Raw genomic sequence first — 23996 nt, 5'->3', positions numbered from 1 at the left:
AAGGTGTGCGCAAGATGGGTGCCACGCGTGCTGCCTGAGGACCACATGCGGCAACGAGTTGATGCTTCCTGCACGTTTCTTCATCGCCTTGGAACCGAACAGGACAACTTTCTGGACTCAGTTGTCACGGGTGATGAAACCTGGGAATACCTCTTTACATCTGAGACCAAGCAACAATCACACCAGTGGAAGCATCCTTCTCCACCAAAGCTGCGGATCTGGCGACGAGCTGGTAAGACATGGGCATACAAAAACTGCCACAATATCTATAAAAATGCATCGACGGAAATGGTGATAATGTCAAAAAATAGCTAAATGTTCAAGCTGTAATCTGATGTAAACTATAGTAGAAATAAACAAGTCTATGTACTTATAAAAAAATAGGAGACCTTACTTTTGGGATTACCCTTGTATATACTCACAAGATTGGGTACTGATGTGTTCTACAGTTACGAGACACTGTATTATTCTGTACTTCATTCATTGTTATTGTGAATCTCTTCGTGTAGAAGCAGGATAAAACTTGTTTGTCCATTATAATTATCCGGGCTGTTATGCCATGGTCGGTTGATGAATTCTGTGTCGATTCCCAACGTTTCGTCTCCGACTGCGGGAGATATCTTCAAGGGGGTCCGTAACTCAATCAGTAGCGAGCCAGTGGGTGTGTTGGACCTTCCATTGAGTTACGGACCCCCTTGAAGATGTCTCCCGCAGTCGGAGACGAAACATTGGGAATCAACACAGAATTCATCAACCGACCACGGCATAACAGCCCGGATAATTATAATGGACATGATATTTCCGGCCGTGAAAGTCTACATTTTAGTATAGAACTTGTTTGGCGTTACTTCTGGTGTTGTGTTTGTACAACTTTAAAAGACCTTCCATTAGAATTGCACATGGCCTAAAATCGTTATTAGAAGAACGGCAAAATCCACCACCTGCAGGGAAAATGAGAAGTTGGAGAAGGTAACCTTTAATGGACGGTAATAATTCTGGCTATGTGAAGTGTGAAAATAAAGCAAGGACTGTTAAATACAACTTTAAAGATAATTTTGTGTGTGCGTATTTTTTTAATTTTCTCTCTGAGGAAAATGTTCTTTGTAACTACACAAAATAATATAAGTATTTCACCAGCATTTATCTATTTTGATACAGTACATCATCGTCAGTTTCTTTATAGTATCTGTAGTGTACTTGTTTCTGGATGACACATGTTAACAGAGTATGATTTATGTTTGATAAAGAATCAGCTGCAAATTTAAGTGTAGACCTGCCCTCTATATTAACTAACTTCAAGGCTGTTGTTATATGGACTTGACAATTGATTTGTCTGGGCTCGACCCTAAACTTTTAAACTGCTTAGCTGCTTTAAAACATTGTAAAGTGGCTAGCAGATCTGTTTCAAATTTAGCTAAGACATATCCGCAGATCTTTGTTGTAACATTTTAGTGTGTTTTCTATTGACCTCCGTGCCCCCACACCCTAACCCGCATTCTCTACGTGCTCTCTCTCTCTCTCTCTCTCTCTCTCTCTCTCTCTCTCTCTCAAGATGATGTGACTTACCAAACGAAAGCGCTGGCAGGTCGATAGACACACAAACAAACAAATACAAACATACACACAAAATTCAAGCTTTTGCAACAAACTGTTGCCTCATCAGGAAAGAGGGAAGGATGTGGGTTTTAAGGGAGAGGGTAAGGAGTCATTCCAATCCCGGGAGCGGAAAGACTTACCTTAGGGGGAAAAAAGGACGGGTATACACTCGCGCGCACACACACACACACACACACACACACACACACACACACACACACACACACATCCATCTGCACATACACAGACACAAGCAGACATTTGTAAAGGCAAAAACTTTGGAAATAAAAAAAAGTCCGCAGGAGACAGGTTCTCATTCGTATGATCCAAAAGCTCATCATAGATTGCGAGCCAAAGGTCTTTCTGGCCTTGACTCATGAGGCATGGGACAGACTTGGCGGCAACGCAATACATTCCAAAATGCTGTCAGGATTTCTTGACATAATCCGACTGAAATGTTACATTCTTCTACAATCTCTTGGACAGTCAATCGTTGATTGGCACACACAGTATTGTTGACATTCCATACATGAGCCTTGTCGGTAGACGTCAAAGGGCGTCCTGAACGGAGGTCATCTTTAATTTCCATCTGGCCATCTTTAAACCGTGTGAACCATTCTTACCACCAAGTGTGACTTATGTACTCATCAGTGTAGGCGTCCTGGATCATTTGGTATGTCTCTGTAAAGATTTTCTTTAATTCCATGCAATATTTAATGCAAGCACATTTCTCCTCCCAGCTCTGCCATGTTGAAATTCACAAACTGTGTGACTCGATGTTCTACTCAATACAGCACTGAATGATAACTAACAGACATACAAAAATGAAACTTCTAGCTGTTGTATATTGAACATAGGTGTGTGCAGGGTCTAATGCTTTAGACGACCTGGAGTGTGTATTTCAACTTCCAAAAAGAACAAATTCACCACTTCTCATATAAATATTCAAATGTTTGCAAGTCAACCGATTCATCTAGCAGTAAACTTGATTAAATACATTTACAGTAGCATATTTTTTACAACCACATAATTTATGAACATGTCTTGCTTCTAGCAAGTCCAACGCGTAAAGTACATTTAACATTTTTTTCAACTGTTCCTCTTTTTTCTTGTTACAATAATCAATGTTATAAAACACCATAAGATCCATAAACACTACTTGTTCTTCCATTACGACTTCCATGGCACAAGCGGCAAACACTTGTCGATGCCGTTCGACCGTCGCATCTACCTTGTGCTTGTGACTCCTTTCCAGCCTGCGCACACAAACATATGTTGCGGAGTATGTACGTTCTCTCAAACTTATTTTTAAAATATCGTGTGTTCGAGACGGTAGGAGGACGAATGGTTTATGTAATTTCTCTCACACTTATTTTTAAAATATCGTGTGTTCAAGATGGTAGTTGTGTAGAATTTATGTAGAAATTCTCGAAGCACTACATATCCCTCCGCTCAGCCCGAACACACAATATTTTATACATACTCATTATGTACATTAGTATTACATACAATAACAATTTATTATTTCACAGTATACATTCCACATCCCTTTATTAACCATGCATAACCCTTTTATTTACTATTTAGCTTTTCTTTATACATTTCACTTTGATTATAAAACGGGAGTATTTCACTCAATGTTGGAGTCAATTCTTTTATATATAGGAGTCGTTGGGCCTAAAACTTTGGTTTCCAATCTTAAGCTCCAGGTGTTCATGACACTTGAGTATTTTACTCTTTATTCTAATTCTGTGTACTGCTTCTTTAGTACGTAATAGCCTCATTAATTATAAACTGTTTGTAGACTGTAGGAACTCTGGGCAAATGAAAGTGTTCCTCTCAACACTTGTAAACTCACATAAAACATAATAATGCTAGTGGAATATAGAATTCAAACTTACCAGAATAATTCCTATTAAATTCGTGACTTCTGTCACGTTACTGTCCTTTTCCCCTAGGACCAGTACCTATATCTTACAGGTAGGTTGACCCTGTGAGTGCACTTACTCCTTCCGTTTTGGTAGGTACGCCCCTTCTTAAAACATCCATATTCATCAGGCCACAGGTCGTCGTATCTCCATGTAGGTACGCCTGCCCTATATCCTCAGCAAATGCCGGGTACACCTCCCCTTATCCTTTGTGAGTAGGCCTCATGGTTCATTGCGTCACTTCACTCTCACTTCTTGATACTTTCTTTGGTCCCTAGAGTCCTCCCCTAATTTTCAACTTATACATACTTGGTATATACTGTGTCTCTAGTAAAATCATCAAGGTTTTTCTATACATATGTATATATGTGATATGAAATCATCATAGTTCTCATATATGTATATACATGCAATGTAGAACCGTCACAATAAACAACAATGTGTGCATATTTCCCAATCTACACCTACCGTCCCCCTACAACACTTGACAGTTCATACCTCTCGACAGGTGTCTAGTTAGTAGTTTCATTGTTTGCATACTCATATATATTTGTGTGTATAATGATGTGTGTTTGTGCTGCCTGATTCTTCGACATTGTTGTTGTAGGTTATTGGAAACCATGGAGAATATCAAATACTTCTACCATAGAAGTATATGAATATAGAAAGAAGGAAAAATAGGCAGGTACTCAAAAAAGAAGTAAGAAAGGAAAAAATAGAAATGGTTGCTAAGATCGAAGAAGAGAAAGAAGATAGCCCCAAAGACAGGAAACCCTTCCCACCCCTCTACCCCAGGATCCCTACCTCGCCGGTACTTGAGTGAGAAGCCAGAGGAGGTATGGTGTTCAATCGTCTCCTACAGAACGAACAATCTCACCTTCACCCTGGGGTGAAGGTGAGATTGTTTTCTTCCCCGAAGAAAATCTTAGCAACCCTATAGAACTGTAAATGGTGATGAATCAGTATTACTTGTTTGCGAGGGTTGTTTGAAAGGTGTGGTGTGTGTTCTTTGTTAGCCATGATTTTTTATGTTGGTGTAGATCATGTTTTAATCTACAATACCCACTCCTTCCAAAAATTGTACAAACCCTCCCATTTACATCACATTTCATAAAAGGTATAAAATATTCTATACAAAATAGAAAATTCTACACTACTGTAAAATAGCTGTCTAGTTAGTCACTTTGTATTATCTTTTATACACAAATAAAAGCCTCTATTCATTTTACATCGTCTCGACATCACCCTGTTTAAATAGTACCATTATATTATACTTTTCACTAATATAACATTCTATTCGTTTCATTTCATGTCTATAGAGATCACTGTTTATTCGTGATTCTCTTAAGTTTTCTTCTTGACTGTCATATTTGGTTTCCTACGTACTAAAATTATAGAATAGTTTAAGATTTTTAGGAACAGATTATAGAATAGTTTAAGATTTGAAGAGAATTTGGTGCAGGATAACTATCTTGGAAGAAACACCGAAAACAACTCGGAATTCGACGGTCATCACTCTGCCCGTTAACTCAGAATGTTAATGTCCCTGGGGGAAATACAATTTTATGTCCTTTACGTTGTACTTTCCTTTCTTTGATCCCATTATAGGATCCACTAAAAGTAATGTATTGGGATGTATTACCATTTGAACTCGGTATGGTCCCTCATACTTTTGGAAAAACTTATGTGTCTGTTTCCTCAGGGCAGAGCTGTGAAGGTGCTTTTTTTACAAGAGCTGGTCATTGACCTTGTACGGAGGTTCGGTAGCCTTCGTATTATGTTTAGTTACCCATTGTTGTGACTTTTCAGCTAAATTTTCAGAAACCATTGCCTGTTCAAGTTCGTAATCTTCAGTAGACTGTTAAGCCAAATGAAACATTTAATAAGAGGTTCTCCTACAAAGGGTTTGTCTATTACTTCTAAAGGTGTTAATCCTGTTGATAAATGTGGTGTCGGCCGCGGTGGTGTAGCGGTTCTAGGCGCTCAGTCCGGAACCGCGCGACTGCTACGGTCGAATCCTGCCTCGGGCATGGATGCGTGTGATGTCCTTAGGTTAGTTAGGTTTAAGTAGTTCTAAGTTCTAGGGGACTGATGACCACAGATGTTAAGTCCCATAGTGCTCAGAGCCATTTGAACCATAAATGTGGTAGTTCATTTAAAATAAGTTCAAAGTCTTTGATCTTCGTTGCCCATAAAGTATGTTTTTCATGGCAGTAGGTGCAGCATAATTGGCCAATCTCTTTCTTTACCCGTTGACATAGATTCAAGGCCGGGTTATAGTTGGACATTAACACTTGACAAATACCTTCCCACAATAAAAATTCTTTAAAATTGTTACTAACAAATGTGGCCCATTATCGTAGAGAAACAGTTTCGGTTTGCCTAGAGAAACAGTTTCGGTTTGCCTACCTCCACAAATTATTGTTGCAAACAGTGCATCGCAGTTGGTGTATTTGCTTTTTTAATAGAATACAACTTAACATACTTTGACCAACACACTATGAGAACTAAAATGTACGACACTCCTCCCTTACCTTTCGGAGTTGGTCCAAAGAAATCCAATGCTGTAAGATCATGTATAGACTTACGAATGATAGGATACATTTTGTAATTAACATGAGTGTTACACTCTTTCACCTTCTGACAGATTTCACAAGTCCTAATTAAAAAAAGCTACTTTGTGTCCTAGCCTTTTAAAGTAATAGAACTTATTCATATGAGCTATAAATTTCTGTATTCCGAAGTGCCCATACCCTGTATGAACATACCACACAATTTCGTCTTCCATTAACTTCGGAGTGCATAAATGCCACCGTTGTGATGTTATACTATCTCTCCAAAATAAATTATGACCCATAATTTTCCACTTTCCTGCTTGATTAGAAGGCAAGGAATTCCTAATACACATAGCAAACATCTCGGTAAAATAGAGATCGTGATGTATGTTCTCTGTTACGCTTCGTGCCATCTCTTGTACCCTGGTATGTGGATACTATTGTGTCAGAAAATTGATTGCAAAAATCATGCAGGGTACTTCCGGCTGTTTTAACTCTTCCTTGTCTATTGGCAACCTAGACAAAGTGTCTGGTACAATATTCTTAGAACCTTTTACATACTGTATTTGAATGTAGGAACAACATCCATCGCATTAATCTACTATGTAACAAATGATTATTCATCAAAAAAGATAGAGCTTGATGTTCTGTGTAGATATGAATTTCTGACCCCCAAACTAGTGTTTGGAATTTTTGGACACTCCATACTATTGCTAAAAGTTCTTTTTCAGTAGCTGTGTAGTTTATTTCATGTTTATTAAGACTACAGCTAGCAAAAGCTATGGATCTGTGATTTACATTATCTATACCCCACTGTCCTTGGAATAGTTCTGCCGCAATCCCATACTCAGATGCATCAGTTGCAATTTTAAATGGTTCACCCATATTTGGATGATGCAATGTGGGTGCTTCTATTAGTGCTCTTTTTAAGTTTTCAAATGCATTATTTGCCTCTTGACCCCAAACTCACGGTATTCCAGAATGAGATTTTCACCCTGCAGTGGAGTGTGCACTGATATGAAACTTCCTGGCAGATTAAAACTGTGTGCCAGACCGATACTCGAACTCGAGACCTATGCCTTTCGCGGGAAAGTGCTCTACCATCAGAGCTACCCAAGCATAACTCACAACCTGTCCCCACAGCTTCAATTCTGCCAGTACCTCGTCTCCTACGTTCCAAACTTCACAGAAGCTCTTCTTCGCAGAAGTGTGCTTGGGTAGCTCAGATCGTAGAGCACTTGCCCGCGAAAGGCAAAGGTCCCGTGTTCGAGTCTCGGTCCAGCACACTGTTTTAATCTGTCAGGTATTCCCTTCCTTAACAAACATAATATTCTTGTGTCATTTAGTTCTTGTTCCCTAATATACTGTCTATAGTACCCAGCCATTCTGATAAATGCCTTCAATTGTCTCACATTTTTACGGGGTGGCCATTCTTTAATAGCTTTTATGCGCTCAGGATCCAGTCTAATCCCCTGTACGTCTACAAGATGGCCTAAAAACTGAAGCTCTTGCCTCGCAAAGTGTGACTTTGACAATTTCACTGTAATACCTTTTTATTTAAATTTTTTCAGGGTTTTACGCGATGTTAGGCAATGTTCTTCCCAAGTAGCTGAGATTAAGGGAATATCATCTACATATATTATTAAATCCTTTAACAAATCTCTCCCTAATGCTTCGTCCAGCGCACGTATAAATACCGAGACTGAGAGATTAAGTCCAAACAGTAACACATTGAAATGATACAATTTACCATCAGACAGAAACGCGGTATACTTCTTTGATTCAGGATGTAACCTAATTTGCCAATATCCCACGGTCAGGTCCACCGTTCTAAAAAAAACTTTGCTTTCTCAAATTTTAATAACAGTTAATCAATGTTAATTGCTCTGTCTCATTCTGTTTCTATATGTTTATTCAATGTACGCATGTCTAGTACTAATCGCACACCTGCTGTAACCTTTTTTACTACTATGAAAGGGTTATTCAAGACACTAGAACTACGGTCTATTATATTGTTGTCAATAATTGTGTCAATTTCCTCCTTAACTTCCTCTTTCAAACTTACCGGTATTGGATATGGCTTACAGAAAAATGGAGTGTCATCTTTGATTTTAAATTTACATATGTAATCGCTGATATTATTGGGACGATCGGAAAATACTTCTTCATATTCCATTAGAATTCTATATAAATCTAATTTTTGTGCATTGGTTAATATTGGAGACTCATTTACTTTGTTTTGTATGCCCACTCAATGTGACACGTGATTTTCATTATCGAACTCTGGTGACAATTGAGCTGTAGCAGTTAATCGTAAATATTGACACTCAGTTGTTTGTTTACTAATGTAGCTATCTGTTACAAATGGTATCCAATATCTACTATCATCCTTACTAAAGTAAAGAAGATTTTCCTCAAAGTTTAAAATGACTTTATTCTCTAATAGCCAATCTAACCCGAATAAAATATCCCTATTGATGTTCTTTACGACTAACTGTGTCTGACGAAAGGGGGCATTACCAATATTCCAGTTCACTTGGATTTCGTATTTGACAACCCAACTTCTCATTCCAGTTGTACCAACTCTGTACACTCCAGTTACTGGTAACAGAGGCAAGTGATGTTTAGTCTGTAATGTGCTAAAGAATGCGCTAGAAATGAGTGACACCTCACTCTCTGAGTCTATAAATATGTTGACTTCAAATCTTCACGTTTCTTACTATTATTGGTTGTGTATTATTGGTAGTTAAGTTTGGTTCTTCCAGTAACAACCATTCTTTTGTAGGTATTTTATGTGTATCATTTCTATTATAAACCAGGCCTCCTAGTGTATCTCTACGGCCTGGGCACCAGCCCTTGTTTCAGATCGCACTGTTTTCCTCCTTACTAGTAATCACCGGTTGGTTATCAAATCAGGGTACTATGTTACCACTTTGTGCTCTATTATTACGTGGCACAAATTCCTGCGAAGTTACTGGCTCTAAATCCAAAGGTGGATGTTTCTTCTGGTAATTCTTTTTGCTATTATTCCTGTTGCACTGGTGTACTCTAGCTAAGTTAGCCTCATGTCTTTTAAAGTTATTATTGCTAATCCTTTTGTAATTCTGATTTTCGTTCTAGTGTACACTCTTGTTGTGGTCCTTATTTAAGGCATCCAGTGCGTCCGCAAAGAATAATAATTCTTCATCCGTTTTCAACCCACTACATACTATATCCTTCCTCGCGTAAATGGGCAATCTTCTTATTAACATTCGAACTAACCCCTCTTCCTCCATTGGCTAATCTAAATATTTCGCTCGTGTTAAATGCCAGTTGAAATACTTTCTCATTGTTCCCCACGTATTATTGTAAACTTTGGGTCCCATACGTCCGATAACAGGTTTTCCTGGGCACTTGCTGACAAATACTTCTCTTTAAACTTCTTTTGAAAATCTTCCCAAGAGGAAGAGTTTTGATTGCTTACTGTACCCCACTCTGAGGCTTCCCCTAATAGATACTACACAGCAAATTCAATCTTTTTCGAATCTCCCAGTTCTTGGGCAAGGCTTGGTTGAACCTTTTCAAAAAATGGATGGGATGTACTTCCCGTCTGGCTTAAACTTAGGGAATTGCCTGGATAACCCTGAATTGGCTCCCCATTGTAAATCCGTCATTACCTCACTAGTGAATACCACATTAGGAGAAGTCACCCTATTATCTACTTTGTCCTGAATAAGTTTGAATTCCTTCCATAAATTATCTATACCTCTCTTGGTATCGTTAAGTCCAGAAGACAGATTTGGCGACACATTGTCGGAGGTTACTCTCGCAGCCACTTTTAGGTCTATCTTTTCCTCTACCTGTTCCTCCAGGCTACTTATATTTATCATATCTGAAGTTCTTTCAGGCAGTCGTTCTTCCCGCGAACCATACGCGACTGGAAGAGGAAAGGGAAGTAATGACAGTGGCACGTAATCTGCTTAAGTATTGACACCTGTAACTTGCGATTGGACTAGTGGTAATAACCCATCATGCTTCTCAACAATCTCTTTTAAAGTGTGTAATCTATGTTTTACAGCATCAAATGTAACATTACATGCACTTTGAAATGATCCTAATTTTCCACCAAGTTCAGCTTCTACATTATTGTATTTATCTTCAATATCCAATTCTAACTTTTTAGCTAAGTCCTGAAATTGGTTACTCTGTGTCTGACTAAAATCGGTGAACGGTTGGTTTATATGACTGCTTTATGAACTAGTTAATTCCTCTTTAAATCTACTTTAAAATTTTCTACTTTAGTAGTTAAAGAACCAAATTCAGTCTTCAAATTTCCGATACCTTCACATAAATTACTAAATTCTTTCCTTTGCGAATCTACCTTATCACTTAACAATTCTGAAGTTTCATTCTAAACATCCAATTTATTATTTAATTAAGTATTTACTGAATCTAATTTAAGACTTGGTTCCTTTCTTAAAGCCTCTGGATCTGCCCTTTGAGCTTTGTTTAAATTTACTACTTCAGACCAGACAGGCGCCTCCTTACTCACTTTCATTGCCATGGCTGGTTCTGAAGTTTCCCCAAATCTCTGTGTATTATCCATATTTCTCTTAGTTTTTGATCTAGTAATCATCAAAAAAATTTCTACACTGAGTATAATAACTATACTAGCAGTCTATTATTCAACAGTTTCTTTTTAACTTTACACTCAAACAATTATTGTTCTGCACTCACCCGGCATAGAGTTCTAGCGGTGTTGGTGAGTGGATGTGTAATCAGCGCCGGTAGCACCAAATGTTGGTTTCAGCATCGGCGAGCATATGTGGAATCAGCACCAATGATTAACGACTGATGCTAGCGTCGTCGGACTTCGGCTGGTTTCCATGTCTGCGTCCCCGCGATGTGGGTGAGAGCCGTTTACTTACCACACCGGATCTTCTTTGATGAATTATTCTTGCCGTATTTCATCTTAGTCTAATATGTCGGAATCTTCTCTCTTTCCTTTTACCATAATATCTTTCTTACGTCTTCTCTTTTGTTGCATTTATTAATTCTCACCATTTGAACTTTGAGGCCGAATCCAATTCCATGAAACAGTTCTCTTGTCTTGTTATACCTGGTTGCTATGGCAATGCATCATATCTTCTGCTTCGATTTCCTCTCAAAATTCCCATTTTTTTGAGTCCTTTTCACTGGTTGCCATATTCTAATACTTTAGATGACCTGGAGTGTGGTGCGAGATTGGATTGCATGCAAAATTCACACCTCTCTCACGTCAGTTGACTTATGAGGTATGCACAGCTGGTCGTCTTCTCTGGATAGGCAGCTACGTCGATCTCCATAAAACTTCATCTCCGAAGAATACTGCTGGTTAACGGAATTTATCAGCCTCTCTCTCTCTCTCTCTCTCTCTCTCTCTCTCTCTCTCTTTCTCTACCCATGAAAAATAGTGGATACTTGCAGAATACTTTTAGTTTAGTCTTGGTATATTTCAACTTCCACAAAGAACAAATTCATCACTTCTCACGTAAATATCCGAATGTTTGCAAGTCAACCGATTTGTCTAGCATTAGACTCGATTAAATACATTTACAATAGCATATTTTTTACAACCACATAATTTATGAACATGTCTTGCTTCTAGCAAGTCCAACACGTGAAGTACAATTAACAATTTTTTCAACTGTTCCTCTTTTTTCTCGTTACAATGATCAGCGATATAAAACACCATAAGATCCATAAACACTCCTTGTTCTTCCAATACTACTTCTGTGACGCAAGCAGCAAACACTTGTCGATATGATTTGACCGTCATGTCTACCTCGTGCTCATGATTTCTTTCCAGTTTGCACATACAAACAAGTGTCGTGCAGTTTGTATGTTCTCTCACACTTATTTTTAAAATATCGTATGTTTGAGACGGTAGAAGGACAAGTGGTTCTAGAATTTGTGTGGGAATTCTCGAAGCACTACAAGGGTTGCCAACCACAGTTTGCTCCAACACATTACTGGCACGACTTACAAATGTTCTAGAATTTTTTGAACAGACCTTGTAATTACTTTAAATTTTTGTGTAATTTAATAGTTTTGTGTCTACCTCACTACATCAAAATGTAGATAAAGATATTTTATTTGTTTACTTTTCAGGTCAGAAGTTGTATGGAATATAAGAGCTTTGACTCAGTTCCAGTGGATCTTCACATTTCTCAATGACACACTAAGGCTATATATTAATTTTAATAAATGTACTGAAGATGGCATTGTTGAAGATCTGGACTTTATTTCGTATCTCACAGGTTTGCATCTTAGTTTATGAATCTGCATTGGAATGTACATTATTTGATCAAAAGTATCTGGACACCTGGCTGAAAATGACTTACAAGATTGTGGCGCCCTCCATTGGTAATGCCAGAATTTAATATGGAGTTCTCCCACCCTTAGCCTTGATGACAGCTTCCACTCTCGCAGGCTGGAAGGTTTCTTGGGGAACGCTAGCCCATTCTTTACAGAGTGCTACACTGAAGAGAGGTATCGATGTCGGTCGGTGAATCCTGGCACAAAGTCGGCATTCCAAACATCCTAAAAGTGTTCTATAGGATTCAGGTCAGGACTTTGTGCAGGCCAGTCCATTACAGGGATGTTATTGTTGTGTAACCACTCTGACACAGGCCGTGCATTATGAACAGGTGCTCGATCGTGTTGAAAGATGCAATCGCCATATCCCTGATTTGCACTTCAGCAGTGGGAAGCAGAAAGCTACATAAAACATCAATCTATGCCTGTGCTGTGACGTTGCACACCCGAGCTGTTCCTTCCTAATGGGCCGGTCGCAAGCAAGTGATGACTCCACCCAACAAAGTCGTGGCTGCTCAAATTTATCGGCCGACATGATACCTGAATCATACTAATCTAGTATTTGCACTACATGCTAAAATGATTAATCCAACTCTTTCAAAATCTGTTCTCTACGTTTGACATCATTTACATTGTACACGATCGCATCATGCAACATTACATCTGAATATAAAGCACCACAAGCACATTTGAATATGCATTTCCTTGTCGTACTTGTAAATCTGTTAACCACTCATGATAAGTTGGGTCTGACCTTTTCCTGCAAAGAAAGAATTGGTATCTAGCTGCCACCACATACATTTGTTGGTCATAATAGCTAGTTAAAGAATCTACAACCTGATCATAGCAGAGTTCACTCAGAGTGACGTGAGGTGTTATTTCTGAATGTGGCGAAAAACTGTACCTGGTATGTTGTGAGCAATGGTGTGGGCTTCATACAATTGCAACCACTCGATCCATCCCTCTTCTTTTTCATTACACTAGCAAAAAGGCTGAATGGCACTCGGAGCTGCAGTTGTTGCTTGTGGCGCTGGCTTGAATCACCAGGAGCTGCTGTACTGTGTTTACTAGTGCTGAGATCTGCTGCATGTGAAACTGAAACATCTGTGTTAGCTGTTTTGCAGCTGAGGTGTGTGAGCAGGGGGTGGGAGAGGTGGGTTGCTCATTTTGGAATAGACAAATGCGAAAAACAGACGAGGCAAGCAATAAAAATAAGCACACAAGCAAAGAAAATTTCTGCAGCGCCCACTTGAAAACTCAGAATAGAAAAAACACCATAAGGCACACTGTTAAAATATGTAATAACACCATTGCAAAGAAAAGACAAGGTGGAATTGAGGTTCCAGCAAAACACACACCCCCGACAAAAGAAAATATTTCAGTCCGTGGCAGCTTATGGCTCAGGGTTCGACTCGTCGTCAAATATTACGTCCAGCCTTGTCATCAAATATGGGGTTTCCAGGAATCCTTCTTACTAAGTTCGCTACAGAAACATTCAACAGGGTGTATATGACCCAGGACTACCAGAAGATCTGGGAAAAACTGAGGAATTATTTCATCTAGGAGAAAACTGGGAATTTTTTTCATCCGGGAGAAAACAGAACTTTTTAGAATTCTGGGAACTTCTCATTGTTTTATTTTACAGTTAATTTTTTTGTAATTTAGACTGGTAAGAACCAGTACGCTAACAAATGATATTACTGTATCTCGCTACTGCAGAATAATACTGCAGCAATAAAACAACCAGGAGGGGGGGACGAAAATAAAACTTAAGTTGCGATGTGCGCCATATACAACATCAAAACACACTGCTCATACAAACCTCTGTCAACAGCAAAGTGCATCAAACGCTCTAGGAAGACAACGCAATGCTTCATAACGACAAATTGCCTCCGATGAGCGTGACGTCACAACTGTTTACATTACATTAATTTGAGCAGTTGCGAGCGAGCTTGTACGCATGCACAGTTGAGTCGCGTGTGAGCAGTACTTTCTCCCGCTTCTGGCTACAGAAGTGTGGCTGTTAGCTGTATAAGCAGTAGCAGCAAGCAGCCAGACACTACCCAGAAAAATTTTACTGGCGCACCCAAGCTGCCAGATTCATGCATGGTATCCTCCCCAGGTGGCAATTTCAGGGGAGGAGGGGGGAGCGGCAAATTCATGTTCTTGAGGGGGGGGGGGGGGGGGGGGGAAACTAGTATATAGTGTTCGTTGATCTATCGATTTTTCACATGATTTTGAAATGCACCCCTGTTGGTTTTTGAACACATTCTAAGTTGATTTCCGAATGAATCCTAAGTTAAGTTTTGAATGCGTGCATAGTGTACATAATCTATCTAGTATTGCCCCCATCCGGAAATATCGTAGATCCGCGGCTGATGCACAGAGCAGTTTGAGTTGTAGTAGAGAGGTGGGTAGTCTCCAGGTGACCTGTGTTTACGTTTAGTGATTTTGCTGTTCTCTTCATTTATTGCTCTCACGTCAAATGAAAACAAAATGGATTTTAGTGGCCGGGAGCTGTCAAGTGAATTAAAATACATTCACATAACTATGGAAGACTAAAATATGTTATTAGTTTCAGATTTTATTTTATTTTATTTTCACCTTTCTGACAGTCAAGCATTAATCGCCTCGCAGAACAATGAAGTTACTTTTGTTGGTTTGCTAAAGAAATTTGGCTTTTATTAATATTTTCTACTGAGGCAGTCAATTTATTTGAAACAAAGTGTTTAATTCCACACTATTGGCTAGTTTCAACTGTTCGCTGCATTTCAAGTGTACATTTTCATCTTCTAGAAGCTGTAGCATTATGCCACAATAAAGAACCAAACATAAGATAATACATTACTGGTACACTAAGAAAATTTACCTCCAGATCTGGAGATACAAATCTGCACTTTAAGCCAAATTATGCATTTTAGTATGGTTAACGAAATTCTGATGCACTTGGATTATCCTTTAATGTCTTGTTTCTTTTATGACATAATGTAAGATCTTTCAATGTTTTATACGTACGAACAACAGGCTTCCCGCGTCATCGTAGGTGCGCAAGCGCAGTGACGCCTATTATCTGGCGCTCTCTGACAACTGCTGAAATGAACCTTTTTCTAACAAGTCACGGGAAAATATTGGGAATGGTTGTTTGGAAAGCAGTGGTTTCGAAGTAAATTTCCTTTTTACGCAATCTGACCTGTGTGTGAGAATGTACAACAGATTTCTTAAATCACATAGCATTTGACTCTCATTTAAAAATCAACTCTGAGTACAACCATTTAGAAGAATTTCAAGCCCAGAAGATCAGACATTTATGTTTTTGTTAAAAATTTTACTGATGCATTTGTGTGATTTACACACGCAAAAAAGATCAACTTTATGTGTGAAAGCTTAGCTTCTCTTGCAGCTTATTAATCTTAGAGACCAATATTATCTGTGAAAGCTTTTTTTTTTCTTTTCGCAACACTATGTATATTAATTTAAACCATTAACTTTTACTATTTGTTTGTTTGCACTGCTTAACAGTGATGTTTCTATTGGGTGACTACATCACGTGTCCTATGCTCTGAATATCAGCTCTCATTGGCTGGTGAGACCATGTGACATGAACTATGACTGGCTTACAAAGGTGCATCGCAATCTCAATTTCAATGCTTCGGAAAGTAACATGCAGTGTTTAGTGGAATACGAATTTATACTTTCTTAATACGAAAAGATGTAGTGTATATGTTGGTGCACATCAAACATCGTTCCAAAACATATTTTTTTCTTGTGTTTTGTTTTCTCAAGTGCAGGAAGTTCTACACCAATGTATAAAACCGTAACCATTCAAAGGATTGAAAAAAGGTGTATTTTCACCCGAGAGAAAGTGTATTTTTAACCGGGAAATCTGGGATTATTATTATTAGTATTATTTTTTCTTTTCCTTGTCCGCGTATACACCCTGTTCGAACAAATCTTATTAATGAGTTTTATTACAAAAAAACCAATGACAGTACTTAACTTTCACAACCAAACAGAAGTCACACAAGCGAAGGACAACATACAAAATAAGCAAGGCTCTTCAGTATAAATAATCACAAGTCTGTGCTACATAGGCAGTATAAGTGAAGCAACTAGAGATGACACTTCTATATAAGTGTCTAATCTTGAATCTACTATTCAACTGGGTCATCGCCAGTCAGTCGCGGCACTCATGTCCTCTCCACATAGGGGCCGCTGCTGTTGCATTGTTGTCCTGGTGAGGAGTCGGTCAGCATGCGATTGGCTGATGTCTTCTCACAGCCATCTCTGCTCTGTCATTCCTGGCTGGTGTGCCAGCATTTGACTTCATGTCATAACAGTGAATGTGCGCGCTTTTGCCAGAAAAAGAACTACTGCTCAAAAGATAGTGTGAAAGTTGTTTTCTGTGTTGTGTTTCAGTGCTCCACGCACCAGATTCAGATTCTTTATTTGCCATTCACCACATGTTGTAAAATAGGCTCTATAGCGATGTCAAGATACATAAGAAGTTATTATATTAGTTTATGTTTACATTACAAGTACAAATTATTTATGCTACATTAATCAAATGTACAGCATTGCAGTCATAGGCTTAAAACTCAATTTCTGTGTTACAAGTATCCAAGAATTCTGTAAGACTGTGGTATGGATTGTCTATGAACCATTTGTGCAGTTTACTTTTTAAATTATTGAAAGCTGTATTGAGTGCAGTATGTGGTAATTTGTTAAATAATTTCAAACAGTTCACTTTGTGAGAGTTGCGTGTTTTTGTCAGCCTATGTCTAGATTTGTCAATACGCTCTTTGTTTCTGGTGCCATGAAAGTGTATGTTCTCTCTGGTGTTAAATTTTGTTCTGTTCTTTTTAGCATATATGAGTGATGCACAAATATAAAGACTTATCACTGTCATTATTTTCATTTTGATGAATAAGGGACGGGAGTGTTCCCTTGGACCAACAGTGCACATTATTCGTAGCACCTTTTCTTGCATCAGTTGTACATCACTGACATGACATGAGTGGCCCAATAGTAGCAGCCCATAAGATATATCAGACTGAAAAAATCCAAAGTAAGCTGTTCTGAGATATTTGTTACTCACTAGATCAAGCAGTTTCCAGATGATGTAGGACACCCTTGATAACTTTTTGCAGACCTGGATGATATGCAGACCTGGTTGATTTGGGGTTGCCAGTTAAGTTTGGAATCAATGTGTATTCCAAGCAGTTTTACGGATTTTGGTTCTACCTCTTTAGTCAGTCCCAACTGCAGATGCTGAGTTTTCTCTGGATTACATAGAAGTTTGTTAGCCGAGAACCAGTTTAGTGTTAATGTGAGAGAGTCCTGTGATTTCTGGAGTGACTTTGATAAATCTCAATCTGTGCTGATTAAGGTTGTATCATCCCCATAGCATATAACTGACTCAGGCCCAACATAAGATGGCAAATCATTAATTGCAACAAAGAAGAAGAAAGGACCAAGGACAGAGCCCTGATGTGCACAAGATGTGACACTGTTCATAGAAGAGTGTCTATTTTTAATTGACACATTGTTTTCTGTTATTTAGATAAGAGTTGATTATTTCTAAATCTGTGTTATTTATACCATAATACTACAGTTTGGCTAGTGGGTGTCAAAGGGGATTCAATCAAATGCCTTACTCAGATCGCAAGGTCCAAGTGAGACTGTTTGTTTATTTTCAAATGCAGTTAATGTCTGATTAACTATTTCAAGGACTGCAGAGGTGGTATTTTTCCCTTGTCAAAAATCATGCTGTCTATTACAGAAGAGGTCATACTTTTCAAAATAGTTTCTTAGTTGTTTGTGGAAAATCGCTTCAAATATTTTGGAAAAGATTGGTACAATAGACACTGCTCTATAGTTTTTAGGTAGGTCTTTTCCCCCTTTTTGTATATAGGTATAACTTTGGAGATTTTGAGCTGTTCAGATAAAACTCCAACTTCTAGGCGTTTATTCATAATAAAAGCAAGTGGATTGCAAATTAGGTGTATTGCCCTTCTTATTATGTAGTTCGATATCTAGTAATAGTCCATGCTTTTCAAGTTTGAAAATTTTGTAACAATCTTTATTATATCTGTGGGTGTGACAGGATCCCAGTGAAATTCATGTCCTTTAGGTGGCTGATCAGCAAGTATATCAATTGCTGGTATGTCTGACTCAATTTTTTATTTTAATTTATTTACTATATTTATTGAGCTCTGCTGGCTCAAGTAGAACATCTTGTGTTTGGGTAAAAGTATGTTCTTGTTTTATAATATCCCAAACAGCCTTACACTTGTTTGGGGCTCCTTCTACACAGTTTTCACAGGCAGCTTGTTTGGTTAAGATTGGCTTTGTAATTTTTTTTTTTTTTTTTAATTTTCCAGGTAGTCTTTGTAATAAGTATCATTTTGTTCTGCCCCACGTTTGCCATTGTTTTTGTGTTTTCTACAGTGAGAGCTTGAGATTTTCGTGCCTAACAAGTGGACTAGACATAAATTTTTAAATGAGAAATGGAATCCAATTCTATCAACTAGTTTTAAAGTTTCTGAAATGTTCAAATTTGATGGTAGTAAAGTATACATGATATTTTTGCAACATTTGATTTCTGTAATTTTCATTAAATATTTGTAACTGGGTTAAGGTATTGGTGCAATAATATAAACATATTACTGTCTTCCATTATAATTTCATTTTGTAATTAAAATAATTTATTTTATGCTACTGTAATATTATGTACCAGTAAGAATTCTATGGCATTAATAGACATGAGTATCTTTGAAGCCTTTTCAGAAACTTTGTGACAATACCATCATTGTGTTGCAAGAGTTGCAAAATATTGTGATTTTGAAATCTTCAGTGACAGACACCTATGTTGCACTATGGCCACATACAACAGTTGTCTTCACTCAAATTTGCAAATAGTACAACTTCTACATACATCTAGAAATTTTAAAATCTCTGTCACTGTTAATGAACCTTCCCCACAACTGCCATGTACTGAGATGCACATGTCGTTGACCACGTAAGGTCGTCAACGAAGAAAGAGTTGAGTAGGAATTAATAAGCAGTCAATCAGCTAACAGAATCTGGATGCTATGATGATGAACAACACACCAGTGCATCCATAATTTTTGTATCGATTTTATTTTCAGATGCTTGTAAGTTCAGTCATGATTTAAACTATTAAAACTTTTTTGGGGGCAAAGAAATTTCTTGGTAATGATTTCTAATAAGCTGAGAAATCAAGACAAATTTTAGCTGCTGTCATTTTGAGAAGGTCTAATAATTTACTCAAAATGGTAACAACTGGTAAAAACTCTCAAGTCTTAAAGTGGCATGTTCTTGCTCATGGTTTTTATTTGTTTTCTGACAACTCTAGCGAGTTGACAAGTTTGTGATCCCAGGCTCAAAGTCAGTGTTGTGTTATGTAATTAATACTGTTTTGTTTCAGTGAATGGTACACTGTGATACATTTTTGAATAGGTCTTTAGGAGAGCAAATGAATTACCAAATAAAAATACAGGGTGTCATTTAAAAAGTCATACCGCTGTTCATATGTTTGTAAAAAACAATGCTACAACGAAGGCAATCATGCTGATTGATGTCCCCCTGATGGCTAAAGAACAATTGCTTGAAACATTTTGTAATTTGCATCTGGACAAACATTTATTTAGGGTGGTAAAGATAAATGGGACACCCTGTATAACCCACTCATAGTCCTAGCCATTTACATGCGTACTTAATTTATTGTAACTTTTCTCCTTTTGAGTGAAATTACCTAATGACTAAATTTTAATTTATTAACATTAAATGTGTCTTAAATCATGATTACTTCTGAAAAACAATTAGTTCTGAATTCTTATTTATTATATATGTTTTCCCCCCTTACAAAATGATTTCAGTGTAATTTATAAAATATTAGAAAAATTAAGAAATATCAATCCCCTATATTACATGCTAAATGTCTTTTTTTTCACCTAATTTATTTTACTTCATGCATCATAATGAAGGATGAATGAGACTGCAAAGTTCACTGGAAGCCTTTGAGGGAATTGCATCTTATAATCTCCCCCTCCTCTCTCTCTCTCTCTCTCTCTCTCTCTCTCTCTCTCTCTCTCTCTGTCCTCTCTCTCTCTCTCTTTCAGAATCAGTTGTGCATATTCACAGATAGCCTCTAGAACAGTCTAGAGCAAGCTGTACAAGTACTGTCCCATGCGGCACAGGTCCCTGCAAATGCCCATTGGTTTACCTGTGGACAAGAAAAAGTGCAATAAGCTATCCACCAAACGCCATTTTACATGCGTTCTGTGTATATGTGAGTCACTTGTTCACATCTGCGTGTGGACACTCGGCTGGCATGGCACCATCATGTAGCTGGCTGGCTGCCATGTGCACCAGGCTGCCTGCATGTAGCTGGCTGGCTGCCATGTGCACCAGGCTGCCTGCATGCAGCCACTTGCACCTGCTCTGCAGTGGCTGCCTGCATGCAGCCACTTGCACCTGCTCTGCAGTTTTTTTACATTGTGTTCCCCATATTGACCATCTGAGTTAGAAAGTATTTCCATACCTTAAACTGTGCAACCTTTTGAGTGATACATTTCCTAATGGATAAGTGCCTCTTTGTGAACTTTACTCAGGGTTTGAACACTTACTGTTCTTAATGTATTGCTCATCAACATCTACGTCTGTGTACATACTCCACAAGCCACTATACAGGATTTGGCAGATGGTGCCTTATACCACTACTAGTCATTCTGTTTCACGTTCCAATCACAAATTGAGTGATGGAAAACAATTGTCCATATGGCTATGCGCACTCTAGCAGAGAGGGACTGTACGTTGGGAAGCTGTTGCAGCGCTGCTTCGCGCCCATTTGTAGGGGGTCCAGAGAGTGACGCGACAGCAGGCAGGCTCGCTTGACTAGGTGGCCGACAAACGCACAAGCCGGCCGATCTGCTAGCTTTCTCAAACGATTTTAAAGAAACTACTTAGCAGAGAAAAAATTGATCCTCACGCATCTCGTAGCTTGATTCATCAGTTCCATGATGAACTAATTTCTTGCATCTTGTCTTCATGGTCCTTACATGAAATGTAATTTGGTAGCAGTTGAACGTTCTGCAGTCAACCACAATATAATACCATTATATTTTCTAAATTTTCACAATAATGTTTCACAAAAAGAATAACTAGTTCCCTCGAGTGATTCCCACTTGATTTCATTGAGCATTTCTACAATGTTCATGTGTTGGTCGACCTACTGATAAAAAGTCTAGCAGGGTAACTCTGAATTGCTCCGATGCCTTCCTTTAAGCTGGCCTAATGGTGACCTCAAATGCTCAAGCAGCATTCAGAAATAGAATGCACTAATGTTTCATGTGCATTATCCTTTATAGGTGAGCAACATTTCCTTAGAATTCTCCCAGTAAACCAAAGTCAACCATTCGCCTTCCCAACTACCAATCTTAAATGCTCATTCTGTTTCATATTACTATCAGTGTCAAGCCTAAATATTTTTCATGACTGTGTCAAGCAGCACACCACCATTACTGTATTCAAACATTAAAGGTTTGTTTTTCTTACTCATTTCTACATTTAGAGGAAGCTGTTATTCATCATATCAAATTGAGATTCTTCCAGTCATCTAACAATGATACTTTCCCATACACTACATCATCAGTTGACGACCACAGATTTCTGCTCTCCCTGTCCAACAGATCATTTATTTTATGGAGGATAAGAGTAGTCCTATCACACTTCCCTCTGACATTGCTGATAATACCCTTGTGTCTGAAGAAAAAACATCTTCAAGGACAACACACTGGGTACTAATTCTGAAGAAATCTTCAAGTCACTCATTTATATGGGAACCTATTCTGCATGCTCAGACTTTTATTAACAGCATGTAGTGGGCACCTTGTCAAACACTTTCTGGGAATCGAAATATGGTTGTGCCTGTTGCCAATGATCTGCAGCTTGACTGATATTGTGCGAGAAAGAGGCAAGCTGAGCTTTGCATGAGTGATGCTTTATAAATCCATGCTCATTAGTAGACCGAAGCTTTTCTGTCTCAAGGAAATTTATTACATTCAAACTTACAATACGCTAAAGGATCCTGCAGCAAACTGATGTTAGGAATATTGGCCTCTAATTTTGTGGGTCTGTTATTTTACCCTTCTTATACATGGGAGTCACCTGCACTTTTTTGCAGTTGTTTGGAACTTTGCACTGCCATGAAATTTATGGTAATTGCAAACTAATTTAGCGGCCAGTGCCAAAGAGCACTTTCTGTAAAACTGAATTGCAACTCCATTCTGACTTGCTGATTAACTTACTATCAGCTTTTTCAGTTGCTTCTCAACACCAGGGATTCCTATTTCCACGTCCTCCATACAGTGTTATGTCTGTATGATCCTCGTACGTAAATGATTTTCAAAACATGAAATTTAAAACTTCAGGTTTTCTTCTGGTCTCTTCCATTGCTACAACAGACTGGTTGATGAATGACTGAATAGAAGCCTTTTATTTGCCCAGTGATTTTATGTAAGGCCAGAGTGCTTCCTCTCGAACTATGAATGCAGCTTGCTCATTTTTCATAAATCACAAATTTTTCTTATTATAAAGTAAAACTGTTCACACATACCAAATCAGTGTGTTCTCTGAACTGTTCAAGTTTTGTCTATGTCAAAAATTATCTAATTTCAGTTGCCAACAATTTGGCCCATATATGAGCCTCCCATTGAAAATCTTCCTCCCACTTCCAAAATCAAGAAACAGTTGATTCTGTTCCTTACCTTGACTGCTTGTTCTCCGCCTTTCCTGTATCAGACTAGAAACAGAGCAGTGTTTATAGGATTGAATTCACTTTGAGAAAGAAGGAAAGGGAGGGGGGGGGGGCAATATCGTTTTCCATCCTTGGTGATCTAAGTAATGAGTGAAAGGCCTGAGAGAGGGTCTAGACCTCATTTTGTCATGTCCTGATACGAGGAATAATCTACCCATTACCCTTCTTATCCTTCCCACAGTGATATTCTGCCACCTTCTGAACCTATGCTGTAGTCATGTCCATCCCTACTCCACACCTCCTCCCAGCCCATTGCTTCATGGCTCATATCATTCCAGTAGATCCAAATGCAAGTCTTGTCCCATACATCCTCCCACCTCCAGTTCAGTTGCAGGTGTCTCTTATCCCATCAAAGGGAGGGCTACCTGTGAAAGCAGTCATGGAGCTACGACCTAAACTGCAACCACTGCACTGTTTTCTAAATGGGCATGACAACTAAAAACTTGTCTGTCCATGTCAATGACCATTGACAAACTGTGCCCACTTTAAGACTGCTTCACAGTTTGCGCCATCTCCTACAAACACCAGCTTTTCTGAATTGAGCAGGTGGGAACCCTCCCTGCAATGTAATCATACATTCCTGCAACTCACATGGCTTTGCCTTCACTAGTCACTGTCCTTCACCTACCTATCTCCTTCCCTGCTCATACTCTAGCACTAAACAACATTAGGTTCCACCAACATACCTACAAGTCTTTTCCCCCCTTCTCTGCTTCTCCCCTTCCCCTTTCCCTCTTCTCTCCT

General features: G+C 38.5%; 1 protein-coding gene across 2 annotated transcripts in view; it reads left to right on the top strand.

Moving 5' to 3' along the window:
* The window catches only part of LOC126481426 (uncharacterized), a 277457-nt gene that overhangs the window by 186403 nt on the left and 67058 nt on the right, over positions 1–23996 (top strand). For both annotated transcript variants that reach the window (XM_050105171.1, XM_050105170.1), the window contains one exon: positions 12209–12357. In XM_050105171.1, coding sequence (XP_049961128.1) covers positions 12209–12357 — 149 coding nt within the window. The remainder of the gene's footprint in view (positions 1–12208; positions 12358–23996) is intronic.

This window comes from Schistocerca serialis, chromosome 5, assembly GCF_023864345.2.
Source record: "Schistocerca serialis cubense isolate TAMUIC-IGC-003099 chromosome 5, iqSchSeri2.2, whole genome shotgun sequence".
Taxonomy (NCBI): domain Eukaryota; kingdom Metazoa; phylum Arthropoda; class Insecta; order Orthoptera; family Acrididae; genus Schistocerca; species Schistocerca serialis.
This window is presented reverse-complemented; position numbering and strand designations above follow the sequence as displayed.